The sequence below is a fragment of the Rhamphochromis longiceps genome, linkage group LG9 (assembly GCF_057381845.1).
Source record: "Rhamphochromis longiceps isolate RC_006_pf linkage group LG9, R_longiceps_female_GT1.1, whole genome shotgun sequence".
Classification (NCBI taxonomy): domain Eukaryota; kingdom Metazoa; phylum Chordata; class Actinopteri; order Cichliformes; family Cichlidae; genus Rhamphochromis; species Rhamphochromis longiceps.
Window position 1 is genome coordinate 24,036,653 of NC_140565.1, and position 19,203 is coordinate 24,055,855.

The 19,203-nt window shown below is 41.2% G+C and overlaps 1 protein-coding gene and 1 pseudogene across 3 annotated transcripts in view; both read left to right on the forward strand.

The window, feature by feature from the left end:
- The window catches only part of pou6f2 (POU class 6 homeobox 2), an 85,886-nt gene that overhangs the window by 61,985 nt on the left and 4,698 nt on the right, over positions 1-19,203 (forward strand). For all 3 annotated transcript variants that reach the window (XM_085418964.1, XM_085418966.1, XM_085418965.1), the window contains exons 6-9: positions 2,771-2,908; positions 9,981-10,190; positions 11,961-12,114; positions 16,009-16,177. In XM_085418964.1, coding sequence (XP_085275090.1) covers positions 2,771-2,908; positions 9,981-10,190; positions 11,961-12,114; positions 16,009-16,177 — 671 coding nt within the window. The remainder of the gene's footprint in view (positions 1-2,770; positions 2,909-9,980; positions 10,191-11,960; positions 12,115-16,008; positions 16,178-19,203) is intronic.
- Positions 4,531-6,343, forward strand: LOC146662376 (uncharacterized; annotated as a pseudogene).

The following is a 19,203-nucleotide window of genomic DNA, read 5'->3' on the forward strand; positions in this document are numbered from 1 at the left end:
TGAAAAGACATTTTAAAAGCCAAGAAAGCACTACTGGGAGCAGCATGCCAGAGGAGGATGTGGAGCCGTTTCAGCTTTCATGTGTCACCGACTTTTCAAAACATTCTCGACTGATTCTCAAAGTTTTTCCACAACAATCATCAATTCACATTCGCCTTTGAGCGTATACGAAGTCAGCGGTGATGACTCCTTTTTATCCCTCTTCCAGGAAAGCATTACTGCTGTTATTTTTTCATCACAATAAAGGTACTTTTGCTACGAATCTCTCTACAATTTTTGCTTTTGTATAATGATAGTAATAAAGGTAAAAGTATAATCAAAGCTTTTCCAGACACAAAATTGGGCTCCATACGGCACAGTTATTTTTTTGGCTATATAATTAATAAAATTTCATCTTATCCTATCGAGACTCTTCATCCTCTTATGGGAACATTACATTTTGGCTTTTCTGCCTCTTATACTTCCTTCTAATCAATAAATACAGTTTTTAAACAACGGTGACAGAGCTGTGCTATGCTGTAAAATAAACCCACTGTCCCCATCTGTGTCTGTTTAAATTTGATGCTCAGTTTTTATCTTTATAAGGTCCAACTAATGCCAAATAGCTAGAGGAAATTATAAATGTACCCCAAACAAGAGCTCAGGCCTCCGGAGGATAAGCTTGAGTAAATTAAACCCCACTTAAAAGTTGCATCTGGAAAGCCAAAACCTGTTTAGTGGGAGCCAAAGTTTTCTGTACATAGAAAAAAATCCATGTGTAATATAACCACTTACACTTTTATCAGGATATGCCATTTGTCAGTACAGTCACCGTTATAAATCAGGTTTTTCCTGGGTTATGTAGGAGCCTCTGGGGGGCTACTTTGTACCTAAGCACAATCGGTGTGTATGCAGTAAAGGCAGTGAGTCTGTGTTACTTGAAAGAAAACTGTGTTTCCCTGTTATTTATGACTGTCTGACAAAATGAAACCCAATTAACAAAGCTGGTTAAATAACAATAATGTTGGTTTTATTTAAAACCGCTGCAAAAAATTAAACATTTTTGCATGAAAAATCCTTTAAATATGTCACTGATAAGTAGTCACGTATAAAACCTAATTAATTGCTTACAGTGCCAAATGCTTCCAGCCCCTTGAGATTATTAATGTGCACATGAAATTTGAATTATAATTTATCAGTGTTTAGCAAGGATGTGGGTCAAAGGGCAGTTTAGTAAAAGCAAATGCATCTTTTAGAGAAAATATAAGAGTAAAGTCTTACTCTTGTTTTTTATCTTCTAATGGGGACATAATGGAGATTCAAACATACTAAAAATGACACATTGTGTAAGAAATACTGGCTGCCATATGATACGTACATGCATCTCCCATTGTTGCTTCTGTACATTGATGCTCTTTAATGTAGCAGCACTGTAAACTCAGATAATCCTGCCTGTAGTCGATGTGCTGTAGCTGTGCTGCTTAGGTTAGTCTTTATTTCAGCTTGAATTCTCTTATGCTACATATATACAGCTAAAAGTAGGCGCGCAGTTTTTCAGCGTTTTGAGATGTTCAGATATCCAAAGGACAACTGCTGGACACATAAAAGACAATCTTGCGATTATCGAGGAAAAACTGGATGACTTTCAGACGAGAGGAGGCAATATCAATCACGGCCAATTTGAGGCCACCAACATGAAATATGATTTCATAAGACAAATGCAGTGTCATTCTTAATGTGCTTAACCTTTACTGTCAATGAAAAAGTATCGATCGCTCGGTGGCATTTTTTCATCATTTGATTTCGAAAAGTGTAATAATATATATATATGGTGGTGGGGTACGGTAAAAGATGAATGGCGACTGGGTGATCTCAGATGAACAGAGCTGAATTCGCTGCAGAGAAAGTGTGGAAAAGTTGATGTTTCTGGGGAGACTTTTTGTCGCAGCATGCTGTATTTTAAATCTTGTAAATAAACCCTGCTTTTAATTTAAGCATGTACCCGACCAGCATTAGCAGCGGGGAGCGGGCAGCCTGCTTCTTAAGCAGTGTTTCTATTATTTCTCTATTCTGTTGAGTAATTGGGAGGTCTCCTATCTCTTCTTGGTCTTTGATCTACTTACTCAACCTAATAAGACTTTGCTCTGCTGCACTACAACCAAATCAGCAGTGCATTTTCAGCCCCCTAATAAGTGGTTAGCTTGATTTATATGGGTAATCTCAGCAATGTGGCAGAGCTCTACAACCTCTCCCTGATGCACCGAGCCTCTTTTCACAACCACAGGCCAGACCAGATGAGTCCATTACAGCGAGGGCAAAGGCGGTCATTTTAACCCTCCTTTGCTTCAGCTGTAACAGTGAGTCAGAGGATTTCTGAGTCGAAGCATATTGAAGCGGTTTTACGATACAGTGATGCATGGCCACGCCGCCTGGCTCTATTGTGAGAGCGGGAAGCTGTTGGGTCATTGCTGCGGGTGGAAAGACTCGGCTCGGCCCGTGGGGAGCCCCGGGGGCCAGAGAAAGCACTTAGAGTGGTAAAATGGCCACTTATTCACAGCCGCCCTCCTGTTTTCGCTGCTCCTCCCTACCCTCGAGCCTCCCACTGGGTCCAGGAGCACAGACCTCTGGGAACTATATGATGGACTGTGCAGCCCTCACTGCAGTTGGCCTATTCTGGCCCCACAAACAATAAACAAAAGTGTGACGCCTGTAAACCTGCATCTGTAGGAATCTGTATTGTGCTGTAAACATCTGCACTGGTGCCATCAAACAATGTCTTCGCCCTCTCCAGATGAATCCTCTGGCCAGCCAGGCGGCGGTAGCGGCAGCAGCAGCCATGGGATCCATCGCCGGCTCACAGGTGTTTGGCAACGCCCTGTCAAACCTGCAAGGGGCCACCGGGCAGCTGGTCACCAACGCACAAGGACAGGTGAGTGCAACGAGCTTAAATATAGGGCTGAATAAAAACTCCAGAGAGCTCTAGAAGATGCTGGGAGTTCATCTATCACGTATAAAAAAGTGCAGCTCAGAATAAACAGTCTGATCTTTCCACGCAGACTTCTAGTAGCTAGTCTTAAAGTTGTTTGTCTACAATCCAGTAGCCGCCCCACATCATGTTAAGCATTTTGGGAATAAACAAAGCCCTTCCTTCTTTTATCCTCACGCGCAGCAAAACGCTGACCTTGTCATATTCACAGGGTGGCTGCAGAATTGTTCCATCAGTAGCCAGAGGCTTGAACGATGATGCTTGTCATTGCAGGGCCTTATCTAATGAATCATCTTATCTCAGGTGCACACAGCACATATTAAAGGAAGATTGTATGGACCGCGTGCCCTTTCGTGCCACATCGTGTTATTTACTTTAACCCCTGTTTCATCGCTGTTTCACACTTGCACTGTATGCTGATGTTGAAGCATTTCTTAGCACAAAAACATGCTGGATTTTAAAATTAACCGACTGCAGGAGCATTTCAGAGCGCTTCACTGCGTATAGTAAAGTGTGTCCGAACTCTTGATGCTAAACGTTGCTAATGAGACAGTATGGACTTCCCTGGCTCACAAGGTGCCTGGAGCACTGGGAACAGATCACTGTGGATATGGACTTGACGGGATGCTCTGTGCTTTTGTAGTGTCTTGGTGGCTGACACTCCCTGACATAATCAGGTCACAGAGACGGTCAAAGCCTTAGGCTACATCCTTTGCTCCCCACCTCATTATTCCTCAGCATTATTCAGACGGAGGGCTCTGAAACATGCACTGCCCTATCAGAAGGTCCTGCCCCTCCTCCCCCCCAACCACAGAAAATATTATACAGGCTAATGCGTACCTCAAACAAGGCTGGAGGTCTAACAAACACACACAGCGGCTTTATTTTGTCTTTACTAGAGAGCAGCTATTATCTTTAAGATGTGTCTTAAACTGAATTTAGGGACAAGTTATGTGTCATGTCTGTAATACATGAGTAAAAAGTTACCTTTCCTTGAATTTAAATTGTGCCTCTGTGCCGCTTCCTCTGCCAACTCTCCCAAAAGACCTTTTCATAAGCAAGCGTTCTGAGAACCTTGAGAAGTGTCAGACCTGGTGGATGTTTGGAGTTCAGTATGTTTTTAAATCTTAATTATATTGGCCCAAGCTTTTTTTTATTCTCCAAGGGAAATCAATGAGGCTATTTTATCCTCACTGCCTCTGCAACAGTGATTAACAGTTGCGGATAAAAGGCACAATTATTAAGTCACTGTCACTCCTGAGATCTTTTTTTTCTTTTTAAATAAATCTCTGGCCGTTTTTGAACCTCTTCTCTTCGGTGCAAATTCTTTTCTCACTGTTTTAAAATGCAGTTAAAACTGCATTGAGCACTGGGGACATTAACCCTCTGATGCATAGTGGTCACTGGAGTGGACAGCTACTAAAACGTACATATCTCTTTAATGCATTGGTTTCTATGGTGGAACTGCATATTAGCCTCTAGAGTGCTCTCTGCTGCCATGCTCCATTGAGGTCAATTCAGTGTTCAGTTAGTGCAACTGCAAGTAAATTTCCTCTGAATCAAAGATGGCAGACAAACTGTCACCCCTGCCGACCACTGCTGGCATATCCTGTCAATCCTTCTATGCTAAAAGAGCCCAACAGGTAAAAAAAATATGATGATATGCAGTAACATCTAGGGAAGGATATTATCTGTTTGGAATAAGAAATTGTTATGTCTAATATGTAGAAAACTACAATTAACCATGTGTCCACTGTAGTGGACATCATGCATTACCCACTATATTTTTTTAACATAAGTCATAAATTGTCTCACTGTTTTTTGGGACTGTTTTGGTTATAATTAAGCATATAATTGTTACATTTATAAGCTACTCATTTAAAATATATATTTCTGTGCAGATCAGCTGTAGTTTGAGTTACTATAATAATTATTTTATCATATTTTGTAGACTTCAAATGCAGCAAAGAATAAGGCAGTGTACAGAATAGTCCAGGAAATTCCATCCAGCTCCAGTGATGATGATTTCATTGATGAGTGCAGTGATGAGGAGTTCAGTGATAAGTCCAGTGATGATGAGAGTGGCTGCCAGAGCAGAACAGAGACATAGGAACTACGGATGATGAAGACACAGACAGTCAGGATGCAGAAAGTGAGAACGATGAGGGGCAGGATGAAGAGGAAGGTCAGTATGATCAGGGAGCTGTGGGAGATGGGTACATGGCACCTGACCATACTCAAGCCCGCAAAAATATTTGGAAAGTCCAAGACAATGACTTGGTTGGAGACTTGCCTCCTTTTCTAGGAGAGTGGAAATTGAATGTGGAGGGGAAGGATCCCATAGATTTCTTCAGACATCTGTTTCCAGCAGATCTAATTGATAATATAACATACAACACCAACTTGTATGGGAAAGAACTGTCAGTAACAAGAGAAGAGATTCTCCCTCCAGCAATGCAAAAGAGGAAGACCCAGTGGGACCCCACAACCCGTGAAGTGGAGAGCAGTCACCAAAGTAGCCTGTGAGGTCAGGTTTGCCACAGGATATCACTGGCCCCAACTGACCGAGGTGAAAAATGCAAACAGGTGCCATGATGTTGTGTGCACACGGAAGACCAAATACATCTGCATGCAATGCTGTGTGCCATTGTGCCCTGGATGCGTTGCAAACTTTCGCACAGCCTAGGTGTGATGAACATAGAACTGTTTGGAGATGCAGAGACTAAGATGTCAGTTTGTGTTTTCTTCCAGCATGCTACTAAGGGCTTGGTAATACTGTCCTGCATCGTTATAGAACTGTGTAGACTCAAAAATGTTTCTCTTGTTGGAGATAGTTTGCCATATTCAGGTGTAGGATTCACAGCTAGGACTGTTGATTGGTTTTGTTATTTACGTCTAAACATTGGGGCCTTATGAGTTGAAAGTTCCAAAAAAATTGCTGAGATGTTTTTCAAAGGATACAAGCAAACAAGTGTTTGTATATTTACAATAGAACACAAGGTAATTAATTTTTACAGTAAATTCACAGTATTTCATGCTAAGTGCTCAGGCGCATGTAGTCCACTGGAGTGGACAAGTTTATAACTTTATAAAAAAAACATATTTTTGAAAAAAAAAGAGTTAAACATTTTTTTTCATGTCCTGAGAAGAATAAAAGCACTTAAGAAAAAAATCTTGACCAAGGCTTTCATAATTCATGCATCAGAGGGTTAAGGGCTGTTTCCTGACTTAAATCCCTGAAACGATCCTGGTATGGTTAGGACAGATTCCTTGGCTTTGTGCATGAACATCACATCTCTCCCAGCATCTTCTACCTTTCACAACATGTGCTGACGCAACAGGTAAGAGTTGCACTTGCTGTTAACCTGCAAAGTTAGTTAAAACAGGTGAAGCTGAGCCACAATACCATATAGAGTTAATTGTATATGAATACAGGAAATAGTGATAGAATAGAGGCAGATAGGAAACAGGAAATATCTTCTGTGGTGCACCATTATTAGTCTGCTGTTTGAAGCTTTAATTTGCTGTAAGCGCTAGCTTTCTTTAGACTTGTATGTTGACACAAGTCCAACTTCCCAAACATTTTCCTTCCCGAGTTTCAATTCACTGCATGAACAGTGGTGGAGAGAAAATGGGCAGAGATATTGCCTGGCCACCATGGCTAAAGACACAGATTGCCCTGGCCGGAGAGATGAGATGGCATTTCTGCGGAAACAAGAGCAGCATAATCTTAATGAGTTCTGCTGGGTGGATAGAGGCACGTTTCTCACATGTCATTCCACGAACTGGAAAGGGAAGCAAACATGGGAAGCCAAATAAAGGCGAGAAAACGGAAAGGCATGCGAGGAGAGGGAGTTAGCAGTGAATGGGAGGAGTACCTGAAGGCTGCGTATTTATGTCTGTGAAGGTTCTCAGTCATCCAGGTCATCATAGTCAAAGGAGCTTGCAAAGAAAAGCGTCTGGACTTCTTTAAGTTGCTTGAAGACGTTTCACCTCTCATCCGAGAAGCTTCTTCAGTTCTAAGGTCAAATGGTGGAGAGTCCCAGATATAAACCTAGTGGGAGAGACCCCCCACAGGCGATTAGAGGATCATCAGGGGGTCCTTTTGTCCCTCTGTGGGGGGTCACTCCCACTAGGTTTATATCTGGGACTCTCCACCATTTGACCTTAGAACTGAAGAAGCTTCTCGGATGAGAGGTGAAACGTCTTCAAGCAACTTAAAGAAGTCCAGACGCTTTTCTTTGCAAGCTCCTTTGGCTGCGTATTTATGAAATGGTTGTGTGATGAAAGAAACCGACAGCTGGACATTTTCAAATAGGAAATGATTTTATTTATCCATGAAATTCAGGCTAGCTGTAGAGTAAGAGAATTCACTTCTGGTTGCTTCAGGGGACTGCAGGTTTGGAAGAACACAGTCAGAAAACATGAGCAGAGTAGCTTCATATATAAATATATTATCATAATAGCTTTAGCAATTGCTAAAAAAGACTCAAAAACAGGACTTTAACTGTGCTGTTAACTAGATAAATTAGTTTGTCACATAAAAACATTTTCTAGCTTCACTACTAGAGTACCTTTGGTTGAATCATAGTTCAGCTCCCTCCCCCTGCTCTTTAAGCCGCCTTTCTTCTGATTGGCTGTCCCTTACAAACAGAAGATCTGAAGTGCTGGTGGGTGGGGCTTCTATGCTCACTGCCAGAGATAACGTCATTCACTCATTCACTAACTCGTGTGTAGAAGTATGTTTTGGAAAAATGTAGCTTTCAATTTGTAAAACGTGCACCACTCAGTTTTGTTCACAACCAATTAACTTATGCTTGCTACCTGCAGTCTGCACGATGCCATCCCCACATTTTGTTATATATGGAAAAAGTTGTTCCAATAACCAAGCCTAAGGCAAAAACGCAGGAGAACTGAAGAAACGAAAACAACTGTGTCTGAGGAGAAAGACAGAAAAGGTGCATATTTTCCAGGTGTTTCCTGAGGAGTGATAATGATTAGAAGGAAAAAAGTTGCTTTGACTGACAGAGATCACTCACACATAAACTGACCTAATTGTTTGGGACTCTTGTTTTTTAAGGTAAATAAGGAAAAAGAGAGGTTCCTTTTCCTCTACTACAACAAAGTGTCTCTTGCATTACGGTTAAATGATGGCCTTTGACCAAAGCGTTCTGCTCAACACTCACTGCTAAAAGATTAATTGTGGTCATAAAAAAATCATTGAGGCTCAGTGCTCAGAATTGAAAAATAAATAGGATTAGTTGATTCAGGACTTCCCATAAGCTTATACAACAAAGCCCTCCCTCCTGACCATAAGTTAACACCGAGGTACTTCACTACACTGTCACATCCCTGCCCTGCCCTTCCAGCCTGAGTGAAGAGTTGTGACAGCGCCACGAAACATCTGCCTGAGATATGCAGATGGTGAAGGATGGCATAGCGGGACGGGGATGAGAGCTAAGCTGTCAGTCGCCTGCTCTTTTATTATGCTTATAGAACAACCACTTAGTCCAATGACGATGAATAATTGAGCGGAACAAGTTCCCTGCCACCGTGGCATGCAAAGCGGGATCAGTGGGACTCAGGAGACACAAGCGTCAGGCAGGGCAATAAAATATGCTAAGTGGCAGAAGAGCATTGCAGAGAATTTGTAAAGCCAGCGCAGAGAGAGAGATAAATTATCTCTCCCCTAATGCGAAGCAACGTAAGCAAATGAGCCGTGGCAGGGATGAATTACAGATTGTCGGCCCACCTTTCTCTCGCTGATCCCTCCCTATTATGTCAAAGAGACGGGGGTAGGGGGAAGGGGGAGGCGGACCGTGCGCTAAAACACATTAGCGGTGGTGGAAACAGGAGCTAGGGACCAGAGAAGCCTGTGCCTCTGCTTTGCTCTGGGCTGAGGTGCAGAAGCTCGGACTGAAATATAAACATAAAAAGAAAGCGTCCAAGACAGTGCAATCTTAGCAAAAGTAGCTCTTTGCCCGGTTGCCAAATAACAGAATTTAGAATGATGGGCGTCTCATCCGTGTTGAGCTGCTCTCTGGTGTAATGAGGCTTGGTGGAGGAGGGCGGCCAGCGGGGGGGCCAGGGCGACTGCTGCTCAGGAGCTGCCCAGAACCAGTCCCCAGATGACATTAACCTTCATCATGGTGAAGAGGCGCTAAGTCCCCCCTAAAGCGCCACTCTTGGCCACACTCTGGCAGCTCTGAGAGCTAAAATGTTGCAGTGACACTCTGCTGCCCCCTTTGATCTGCCCTTCCTGATTACAGCCACAGAGGAGAGGAGAGCAGGGGATGGAGGGAGGGAGGAGGAGGGGTGAAGTACCCCTGGGACCCTGAGAGTTGAATTAGAGACACGGGGTCCTGTCTCACTCTCTGCTGCTCCTCTTCTCTCCTCTTATTGTTTCTTTTCTGTTCTCTCCACTTCTTCCTCCCTGGCCTGGTGTGTGTGTGAGTGGGTGAAATGGGGGTCTCTGTCTCTCAGCAGCCTCACTGCTTCTCACCAGAGACAGACAAAGACACTTAAGCACAAACACACACACACACACACACACACACACACACACACACACACACACACACACACACACACACTCACAATCATCCCAGTCTTGGCCTGGTGATGGATAATACACTCAGTGGTGTGCACCATCACACACACAGGTATTCAGCGCTGACCTTTGCAGTGCGCTCCCAGCAGTCTGCTTTGGCTTCACTTGCTCTAGGCTGTAAAACCACCTCAGTGACAGATGATCAGTGGACACTTCTGCATGTTTTTTCCTCCCCGAATCACAAACAGACCAGCTCAAAAGCAGAGCGCTCTCATTAACCACAGAACATGAGATATGACCAGTTTAAACTTCATTTCCAATCAGAAACACATAAAAAAAAGCCTAAAGACTCACAGCAGTAGATATCATTACAACTGATACCTCCAGTAGCATTTAGCCTCTCCGCTCTTTCTACTTTTTAAAACCACCCAGCTGATTTTGTCTCCTCTCTTACCCCCTTTGTAGATAATTGGAACAATCCCACTGATGCCCAACTCTGCAGGGCCCTCCAGCCAATCAGGGGGTGGCAACCCAGCACTGCAGGTACAGCCAATTACACCTCAGCTTCTGACCAACGCTCAAGGCCAGATCATCGCCACAGTGATCGGCAATCAGATCCTGCCTGTCATCAACACCCAGGGAATCACGCTGTCACCAATCAAGCCTGGACAGCAGGTAACATATATGCTCATGTACAAACACACTCTCACACACACGTATAAAAAGGAGGAAGGCTTGCAGAGCAGCTTATTACATTCTTAAACTCGTACTCCTCAAGTGATCACGAGCTGTGTTTTAAAAACTGTCGAATGAGCAACACCTAGTGGAGTCAAACTAGAGTTAGCCTGTTTATTCATGAAAGCAAAAGCCAAGGCAGCTCTGTTTTATGATAAACACCTCATATTTTTCCCGCTTCAACACTCATAATGCTCATTTGCATCACTCCACTTGGAAAATTGTAGCTCCTGGTACAATTTTCACAATGCATGCATGTGTGTGTGTATGTGTGTGTGTGTGTGTGTGTGTGCTTGTCAACCAACCTTTCAGCTTCAGTCTCAGCGAGACTGCTAAACCCCTGCAGAGCCCAACATAAGAAAAAAAAACACACCACTTTTCATCACCCCACTTAAAACTGAAACACTCCTCGCTCTGTTTTCCACCTGCTTTCCGTTTCACTCACCCTCCTCCTCCTGCCTCAGTCACACTCTCCATTCTTACGATTTGTCCTTTCTGACCTGAACATGAAACATTTTGTTTTATTTAAAGAGAGACACACAAAAAACCCCAGCTCTGTTTTTTCCTTTTTGTTTGAGTTCACACTGTAAGTAGGAACACTCGAGCAAACACCTCCTCCCATTTTCGGCGAACGCGTGCAGCACCAGATGCATTCACGCCGACAGTGAAAAGTTATTGACTTGATAATGATGATGTCAGGGCTGAATTATAGGGTAAAAGTTCACATTGAAGGCCTCTACAGTCCAGGATGGATGAACTCTTAGCGGGCGGACACCTAATTGTGGGTCCCTCCCCCCCCCCCCCGAGAACGGCAGATCATACTCTTGAATGAATTAATGCATTTGTAATAATGTTTATGCTTTTGTCCCCACTTCAAAGCCCCGCATGTACACATTGTTCCGCGGGCATAATTTACGGTTGTCACAGCCTGCAGTCTCGAATATTTCCAGTGAAGCTAGATAATTCTCTGAGCCTGTCAACAGTCCTGACAGTGTGTGCATTGCTGTTGACACCCCCCACCATCCAAACAAACACATGCCACAGAGAAAATAATTAATAGCACAGAAGGAGAAGAAGAAGCCTGCCCAGTTTATGGCGGAGACAGCTTTTAAGAGTGGAGACACACCATCTTGATCTTGTAAAAGCAATTCAAATGTGCATAAAACATGAAAATACACTGTTTCTTTTTTTTTTCCATCAGAGCACGTAGCCTGCAGATCATGAATTATGTTTGATATGGGGACTGCTGTGTCCACATGTTTTTATTTAGGATTCAGGCTGCCGTTATTAGTATCAAGATACAGAGCAGAAGAAGATTCTTAATTGTTTTTCTGCAGATAGGCGATTATAAAGCTCACAGAGACAGTGGAGTGCCTGAGCTGAACAAGCTTCCTTTTAGACCCTCACTGCCAAATACAGTGGTAAACTACTGCTCTAGTCTATTGAGCAGACTATTGGCACTATAGTCTGCTCTGTCAGTGCAAATACTGCAGGCAGTAATCATCAGGTACAAGGTAAATCTAATTATATTCACCTTCTAAGTGGCTAATTTAATAGCTGCTGATTAATTGATTAGATTTGATATTGTGGCCCAATCACCATAATGACATGAGTACTGTAAATTCTGATTATTGTGACGATGTGCACAGAGTAAAACATGCTGTCAGTATATCGTGTCAGCTCTCTCTCTCTCTGTGTGTTTGTGTCCAGCTGCCTCAGGCTCAGCAGGGTCAGACAGGCCCCGCATCATCTCAGCCCAACCTGCTCCACATGCCCCACAGACAGAGTCCTCTCCACCAGGCCTCTTCTTCCTCCTCCACCTCCTCCTCTTCCTCGGCTCTCAGCGTGGGGCAGCTGGTCAGCAGTAAGTGTCCAACACAGCTCAGCTCACAGCATTTTATAATGTGATTTATAACGAGAGGAATTACACAACTAGCGGAACGTAGCCATGGAAATATTTTTCTGTCATTCAATACAGCCGAGGTGGAAGGTTGTCGATCGCTGAAAGAGCAATGTGTTGTCATTATCCCCGGTGTTTCATTCCACATAACACTGCGGATTTCTCCAATTGTCAGAGATGTTTTTATTTCAAGTTGAGGCATGCTCTTATTTTCTTAAAGAATAAAAGTAACAACATTCCGTGTGTTAGTTCACATCTCAGCACTTTGTGACAAAGGTCTCTACAAAGGTCTATATCAAATGCTTTGTGTGGTTGCATTACATTATTGCATCGTTCTATACCTACAATCTTTATTTATTATATGTTTATTTAACTTTTTTGCTCAATATAAGTCCATTTATAAGGAAATAAAAGTAGAAATAATATATTTAGATGTCGACAGAATTTAGTGAAACTGAGAGAAGATAAGCACGTCACAATGATAAAATGAAATAAAGAAAAACAGAAAATGAAGTCAGCATCTAAGCGAAGGCAAGAACTAAAAAACAACCTTAAATATGCATAAATATGATTAAAAACAGGGAATAGTGCCATTATTGAACTATATATAAAAAAGTTAACCATAAGAGTTTGACTATGCTCTGAACTTGCAGTTTAAGAAATACCAACCATAACGTACTGTAATACACAAAATCTCTGTCTGCAAACTAAGCAACCTGATGTGGTAAACAGGTACATCTGAAGGTTCTCATCTATACTATACATCAATACTATGGCAGTACATTGCCTAGCAACACAGCCTATGAACTACCTAACAACAGGCTAACATGACTCATTTTTAGCATTTATGCACATATAATACCTATAAACATTGTAGAGTTTTCATTTTGTTACAGTAAAATCAAAAACAACTACCTAACAATAGGCTAAAAACACAGGGCAAACAAAACCATAAAGTGGGCGTGTACCAGTCGCAATAACACACAACTACTGAAAACTGATCTAAAGCAGCATTTTTAAACAATCAAAACCAAACCAAAACAAGGAAATCCAACACAGAAACCAAAATTGAGGACCAAATTTAAAGCTGCGGATTAAAACATTTGGTGTTCTAGTTGGAATTTAAAGCAGCTGGATTTATATATGAATAACCAATAATAAAAAGATTTAACGATCAGGAGTTAACATAAGCTGACACAAACTCAAACTTGTAAACTGTTGCAATCTAATATGAACAGAATAAATATATATAATAGAAAACTATTTAACAAATAGTCCCTTTCAAATAAATAGAATCACTGAAAGAGATGTTAATTTAAATTTTTTGCCCAATACTGCAACATCAATGACAGAAATCTCAGAAACAAATATATTAAAACCAGAGAAAATAAAAACAAAATCTGCGTTGCTGCATTAACTACATGTTTCTCCTTTTTTTCTAATTCTAATAAACAAACCTTTAGCATCGCTACTTCACATCTTCATTACTCTCAGTGTAGACAGCTTTTGACTGATCCCTGCCTGCTAGGATTGTTTTATTTTTTCCTTTACTGTCATTTCTTTGGTTTATTAGACAATCTAAACTGGCGTCTGTTATGTAAAATGAGCATAAGTTTCATTCTGCCAGCGCGTGGGCTTTGGCAGGGCCTTATAAATCACTGGTCCACAGCCTGTCAGCGTGCAGCTATTGCCTTTAAAAACTCTGTTTTATTCAGATAAATTTCATTTGTCAGAGTCGATTCTCTTAAGCTCCATGTAAACTCATTTCAAAGGCAGCTACAATGCCACTGAATCTAATTTAAAAAAAAGTCGCCATTGATCAACTTGTTGTGGACTTTGTGTTTAGTTTATGTTTACTTGCAGCTCAGAAAATATCTTATGAGGACAAAAATCATAGCGGGCCACTTGTATGGTAAATGAAATTAATGTTTTATGCTGAGTGCGAGCCATATCACTTCCTCTCAATATCACTTACAGCATTCATAGGCAAAGCAAAATCCCGTGACAGAATCAGAGCGACAGAAGCATTCGCTGGCCAAAAACAAAGTGCCAGAAACAGATTGAAAACCTCAGGATTTCTGTTAATAGAAGGACTAATGCCAGCAATATTTTTTATTGAGTTTGTTTTAATTTTTTTTATTTGGAGTGGAGAAGGACAGCTAAGCTATTGAAGCAGAAAAAAGTGCTCTCCTTAATTTAATCTGGAAGAGTGTTAGGATTCATTTAAGCTAATGCAGGTGTGGATGCATATATTGCGATCAGACAGCTATTTGGAGGGGTAATGATCATTGATCACCTTCCTAATTTGAAGTAGACATTATTGGGTTTTGTGAACAAGAAACAGTTAATCAGAGTACTATTAAGCAGATACTGTAGATTCATCATCGTAAGCAACAACAATAACATTGTTTTTACATCATATCCATACAGCTGCTTCCAGAACAAAGATGCTTAAATAGCTTAAACCTTTTTGCGATTGCAGAGGCCCGTGGGATCAAATCACGTGTTCGGATAAATAGGATGTCTGATCATCAGGTTTGCCTGGTGTTTGCACTTTTCTGAGTCATGTTTTCCAAATTTCTACACTACAAACTTCATCATCAGTTATTAGCACTTCAAGTAAAAATAAAAGCATAAAAGAAGTATTTTTCTGCTAAACTGAAAGACAAACATTGGCACATAATAGCACAAGTCTAGCCTGTAATTTATGAAGGCAGCATTTTCTTCCTAATTTTCCTTTCAAGCAGATACATTGATTGCTTCACTTGTTTTTGTCCTGTCGTAGTTATTAAGAGTAAAAAGTGTATTACTGTTGTAAAGAAAAGTCAGCCTCCTTTTCTTTGTTTCGGTGCTTTTAAAACTGAGCCTTTTGTCCACTAATCTGTCTGTTTTTGTGAGGCCTCTCATTATTGCGAGGTAAATGAGAAGGTCTTTAATCTTAAATCGTGTTTGGGTAAAGAAAAATATGGATCCGGCTGCCGCTAGTCTTTCAAACTGCTACGCAAATAGGCTCCAGTGGGAATGATGGGAGGATGCTCATCACTGTGAAGATGATAGGAAGCTGCGAGTCCTCTGTGTGTTCACACGTATGGAGCACGGCGCATACGCTACACGTCACTTATGAGGCACAGCGAGATGGCAGGCCCATAGATTTTTGCTTAAATACGCTTGGAGGATTCCTTTAATAATTCATTGATAATGACCAGGATGAATAATTCAGAGGCACAAACTTTGCTTTAGTAAGCAGGATGCCAGGGCACCTGACATTGATGTACAACGTGAAATCACTTTTTATTAGCGGAGAAATTCTTCAGTGAAGTTTTCAAATGTGGAGCTTCGCAAACAGCCTCTCTTTGTGTAAAAGCAGGGTATCGTTTGTGAGCGAGGCTCGCCGCTGCTTTGTAGGCTTGAACTGTGTTGACTTGGGGGGTCAGATGGGTGAAATAATTTCTTTATACATTCTTTAATGTTTTTCTGAGAAAGCCAGCTTCAAAATATATGTGTATTCATACAGAGAGCTATAGTAGCACAGCACCTATCTGTCTTTCCTTTGAATTAACAAGCCATGTGTCGTCTGTTTTTTGTCCATATGCTTTTATATGTGAGATTAAAGATTTACACTTGCCAAAGCCGAAGCCACAACACGCCTGTATTCAAACCTCAGATGAGTTTATTCTTCAAAACATTTCTCAGATATGTGTAGAGAGAAATAATAAGTTCTGACCCAGAGCAGGACTATTTTTTTTAAAGTTGTTTAGAGGCATCATGATCGCATATGGTTGGATGTTTGCCTCATTCACTCTGAAAAATAAGGTGAGCAGAGGGCTAATAAAATGAGATGTGTGTGTTGTATTGTAGACCCGCAAACCGCCCCCAGCGAGGTGGACGGGGTCAACCTGGAGGAGATTCGTGAATTTGCCAAAGCATTCAAGATCCGCCGGCTGTCCCTGGGCCTGACACAGACTCAGGTGGGCCAGGCGCTCAGCGCAGCCGAGGGGCCGGCTTACAGCCAGTCTGCCATCTGCAGGTAAGGACAAACGCAGGGGGAAAAAATAAAAACAACTCGACTACTATTGTCTACCTGTATTTCTAATCAGTGAAAGCAGCGCAGCTGCAATGAGCTGTCGGGTGCTCTCATCCGTGTTTTAACAGGCATCGTTAACATATTAAAATATATAATTGGCTGACAAACGAAGCTCTCATGTCTCTACTTAAACTCCTTCCCCTGACATGACAGCTGGCCGTCACTTATGCAAAATACATACACAAGTATTACACGGAGCACTTAAAGCATTTAATAATTACTAAGGCCCGGTGCTGTTCGCTCTGGCTGAACATGAGGGAGCTTGACGGCGATGATGTATTAATAAGACTGCCGTGTCTTACTGCTTCCACGAGGACAGTTTAGTCATAAATGGGACATTATACATTCATGAGACTATCAGACAATCAGTGTTTCATTCCTCCTGTTGTTCCACTTGACTAACGTTTTGCATGCAGATACCAAATGAGCCACGTTTCCATTTCGAGACAGAATAATTGGGCCACATGGTGTCCAAATATTGCTTTTAAAAGAGAACTAAACGGTGTAAAATAGAAAACAAAAGTATTTTAAGTGTCCAGATTAGATATGGAAGTTAACGCTAACTGGGTTTTGTTTTCCTCAAATCTAATCTTCTCTTGTTTTGCATCCATCTCTTTCAATAAAAGTCCCTAATCTTGTTTCTGTATTAAATTTAATGTCCCTTCAAAGTGCATGTGCATTTGCTGATGACCTGTACTGTTTATGTGACACGGCACTGCCACGCACCTTTAAAAATTTCATCACATCAACATCAAACAGCCGATAAAATGTGAAACACTACAGGAGCGGGGGGTTCTTATGAGGCCCGCACTAATGTTTAAAGTCGTCAAATCACACATGAAATATTTACAGCCAGACATAATTCAAATATTTATAACACACATTAAAAGCCATTAGCTTCAAAAATAAACACTCTGTGGGCTGTTATTCATTCCGTTAAGACAATTTTTTTGTTGTTTGTATGACACTGGACATGATGTCCTGATGTTTTAAGTAGTGGGGCTAACTTCACATGCTTTAGTTTAGTTAACATCAACATAGACATGAAGTTTGAGGAGGAAACGGGACGTCACAGTAGCTCTGGGGCTGCGGCTCCCGACGTAGACAGTGAACAGACACTGACAGATGCTTCCATCTTGTCTGCTTTCATTGCTCACAATGTTTCCAGGCACTTTATTAGTTTATCTAAACAGGCACAGGCTTTACATGAGGGTAACATCAAGCCAGGGATGTGCCTGAGTGGCCCCTTTTGGGAAAATACGCTAAATGAAAACTTAAAGTAAATAAAATCGCTATCTTTTATTTTTATTACAGGGTTTAAGATGGATATTTTGAATTGTTTCAAACTGCTGAGCTCAGGTTTAAAATATTTGATGGTTTAAACATATTTTTTATCCAGATATGAACAAACAGTTAATAAAAATAACAAGCTTAGGAAAGAAGAACACCAGTCATATATATAGTTTTATATGGCTCATATGAGAGCTATAAACTAAATTCAGATTTCCGTAATGGTTCAACAAACGTAGCCAAACATTTTAACATCAACATAATGCAGCCTTAACAACGACACAATCGAAATCAATCTAAACAAGCCGAGCAACATGAGCAGTGTTAGTCTTTGAATAATTATGATGGTAACTGTCAAGATACATCATTTTGCAACAATTTTGCATTTAGAGTTTAAAAGGAAACAAGAACACAAAGTCTGGACTTGTAATAAACCTGACGTAAAATGAGAGTAGAGTGAGGCGAGCCTGATTGTATGTATGTCCCACTCAGCTCTCTGTGGGTATTGAATGTAAACCCTGCAGCAAACTGTAACTCAGTCCAAACATGCAGCATGTCTAAGCAGAGCTCCTTAGGTACTTTTAAGAAGAGCCAGAGAGGCTCGCTCCCTCGTGCTGATGCACTAGAGGAGGGGAGTGCATACCCCAGCTGAGCAGCTCTCAACTCATTTTAGTATCCGCGGTTCCTGTTGATCCATGAAATGTCCTGTCTCTGGTGACTCTTCATATTTACTAATGTATTCCCCTCAGTATGGAGCCCTCCTCTTTTTCCTGTGTTTAGGAGGAGGACGGGGTTATAAATAATACCGCCTGTCGACAAAGAGGAATGCACCAACGAGGTGTAGAAACAGAGAAAGTTCATGCATGCATGGGCATCTGGGCCTCTGTTTCCCTCGCTATTAAAAACAGTCTCTTTTTGCATTGTTTGCTCCACAGAGAGCAGTGCTTCAGTGTAGCTTTCTTTCTAGAGTTATTTCACTGAAAAACATTTGAAACCAACACTTTCTGTCCCCATTTATCCAATAATGTTTGGAAGTGATGCTTTTAAGAGTTGATGTTGTTAGTACCAAATCATCTGTAGACCTTATTTATTGGGTATGTAGTTAAATTTAAGGTTAACTAAAACCATAACCACAGCATCTCTGGTTTGAGACTAAATTTTGGTATGTTTCATCTTGCTACCTAAATTTTTGCTGCTTTCTGTAATCTGCTATCAAATAAAAGCAAAAATCCTGAGATAATCCAGAGAATGCTCAAATCACCAGTGCAAAGATTAATGGAAAGAGGTAAAAGTGATAAAGATTTTTATTTTCCTGGAACAGAGAAATAAAAATATTGTAATTAAACATCCTGATTTTCTCCTTGAATAAAAACTGCTGATACTGGACTACTTTAAATGGACATGCATTTGGAAACATGGTGAAAGTGTCGTGTCCGTGACTTTCTTTCTTGTCAAAATGAGAAATAGCCACAAAACCGCACTACAACTTTTTTGGTACAGTTAACCTTTGTAGGTTTTTAGACTAAAAAACATTTGAAAATAACACTTGTGTCTGTCATGTTCCCATAATGTTTGGGAATAAGGCCTTTAAGAGTAACTGTTATTAGAACTGAATCATGTGTCGTTATGTCTGATCTCACTATCTAAATTTCTGCCACTTTCCATAACCTGCTATTAAA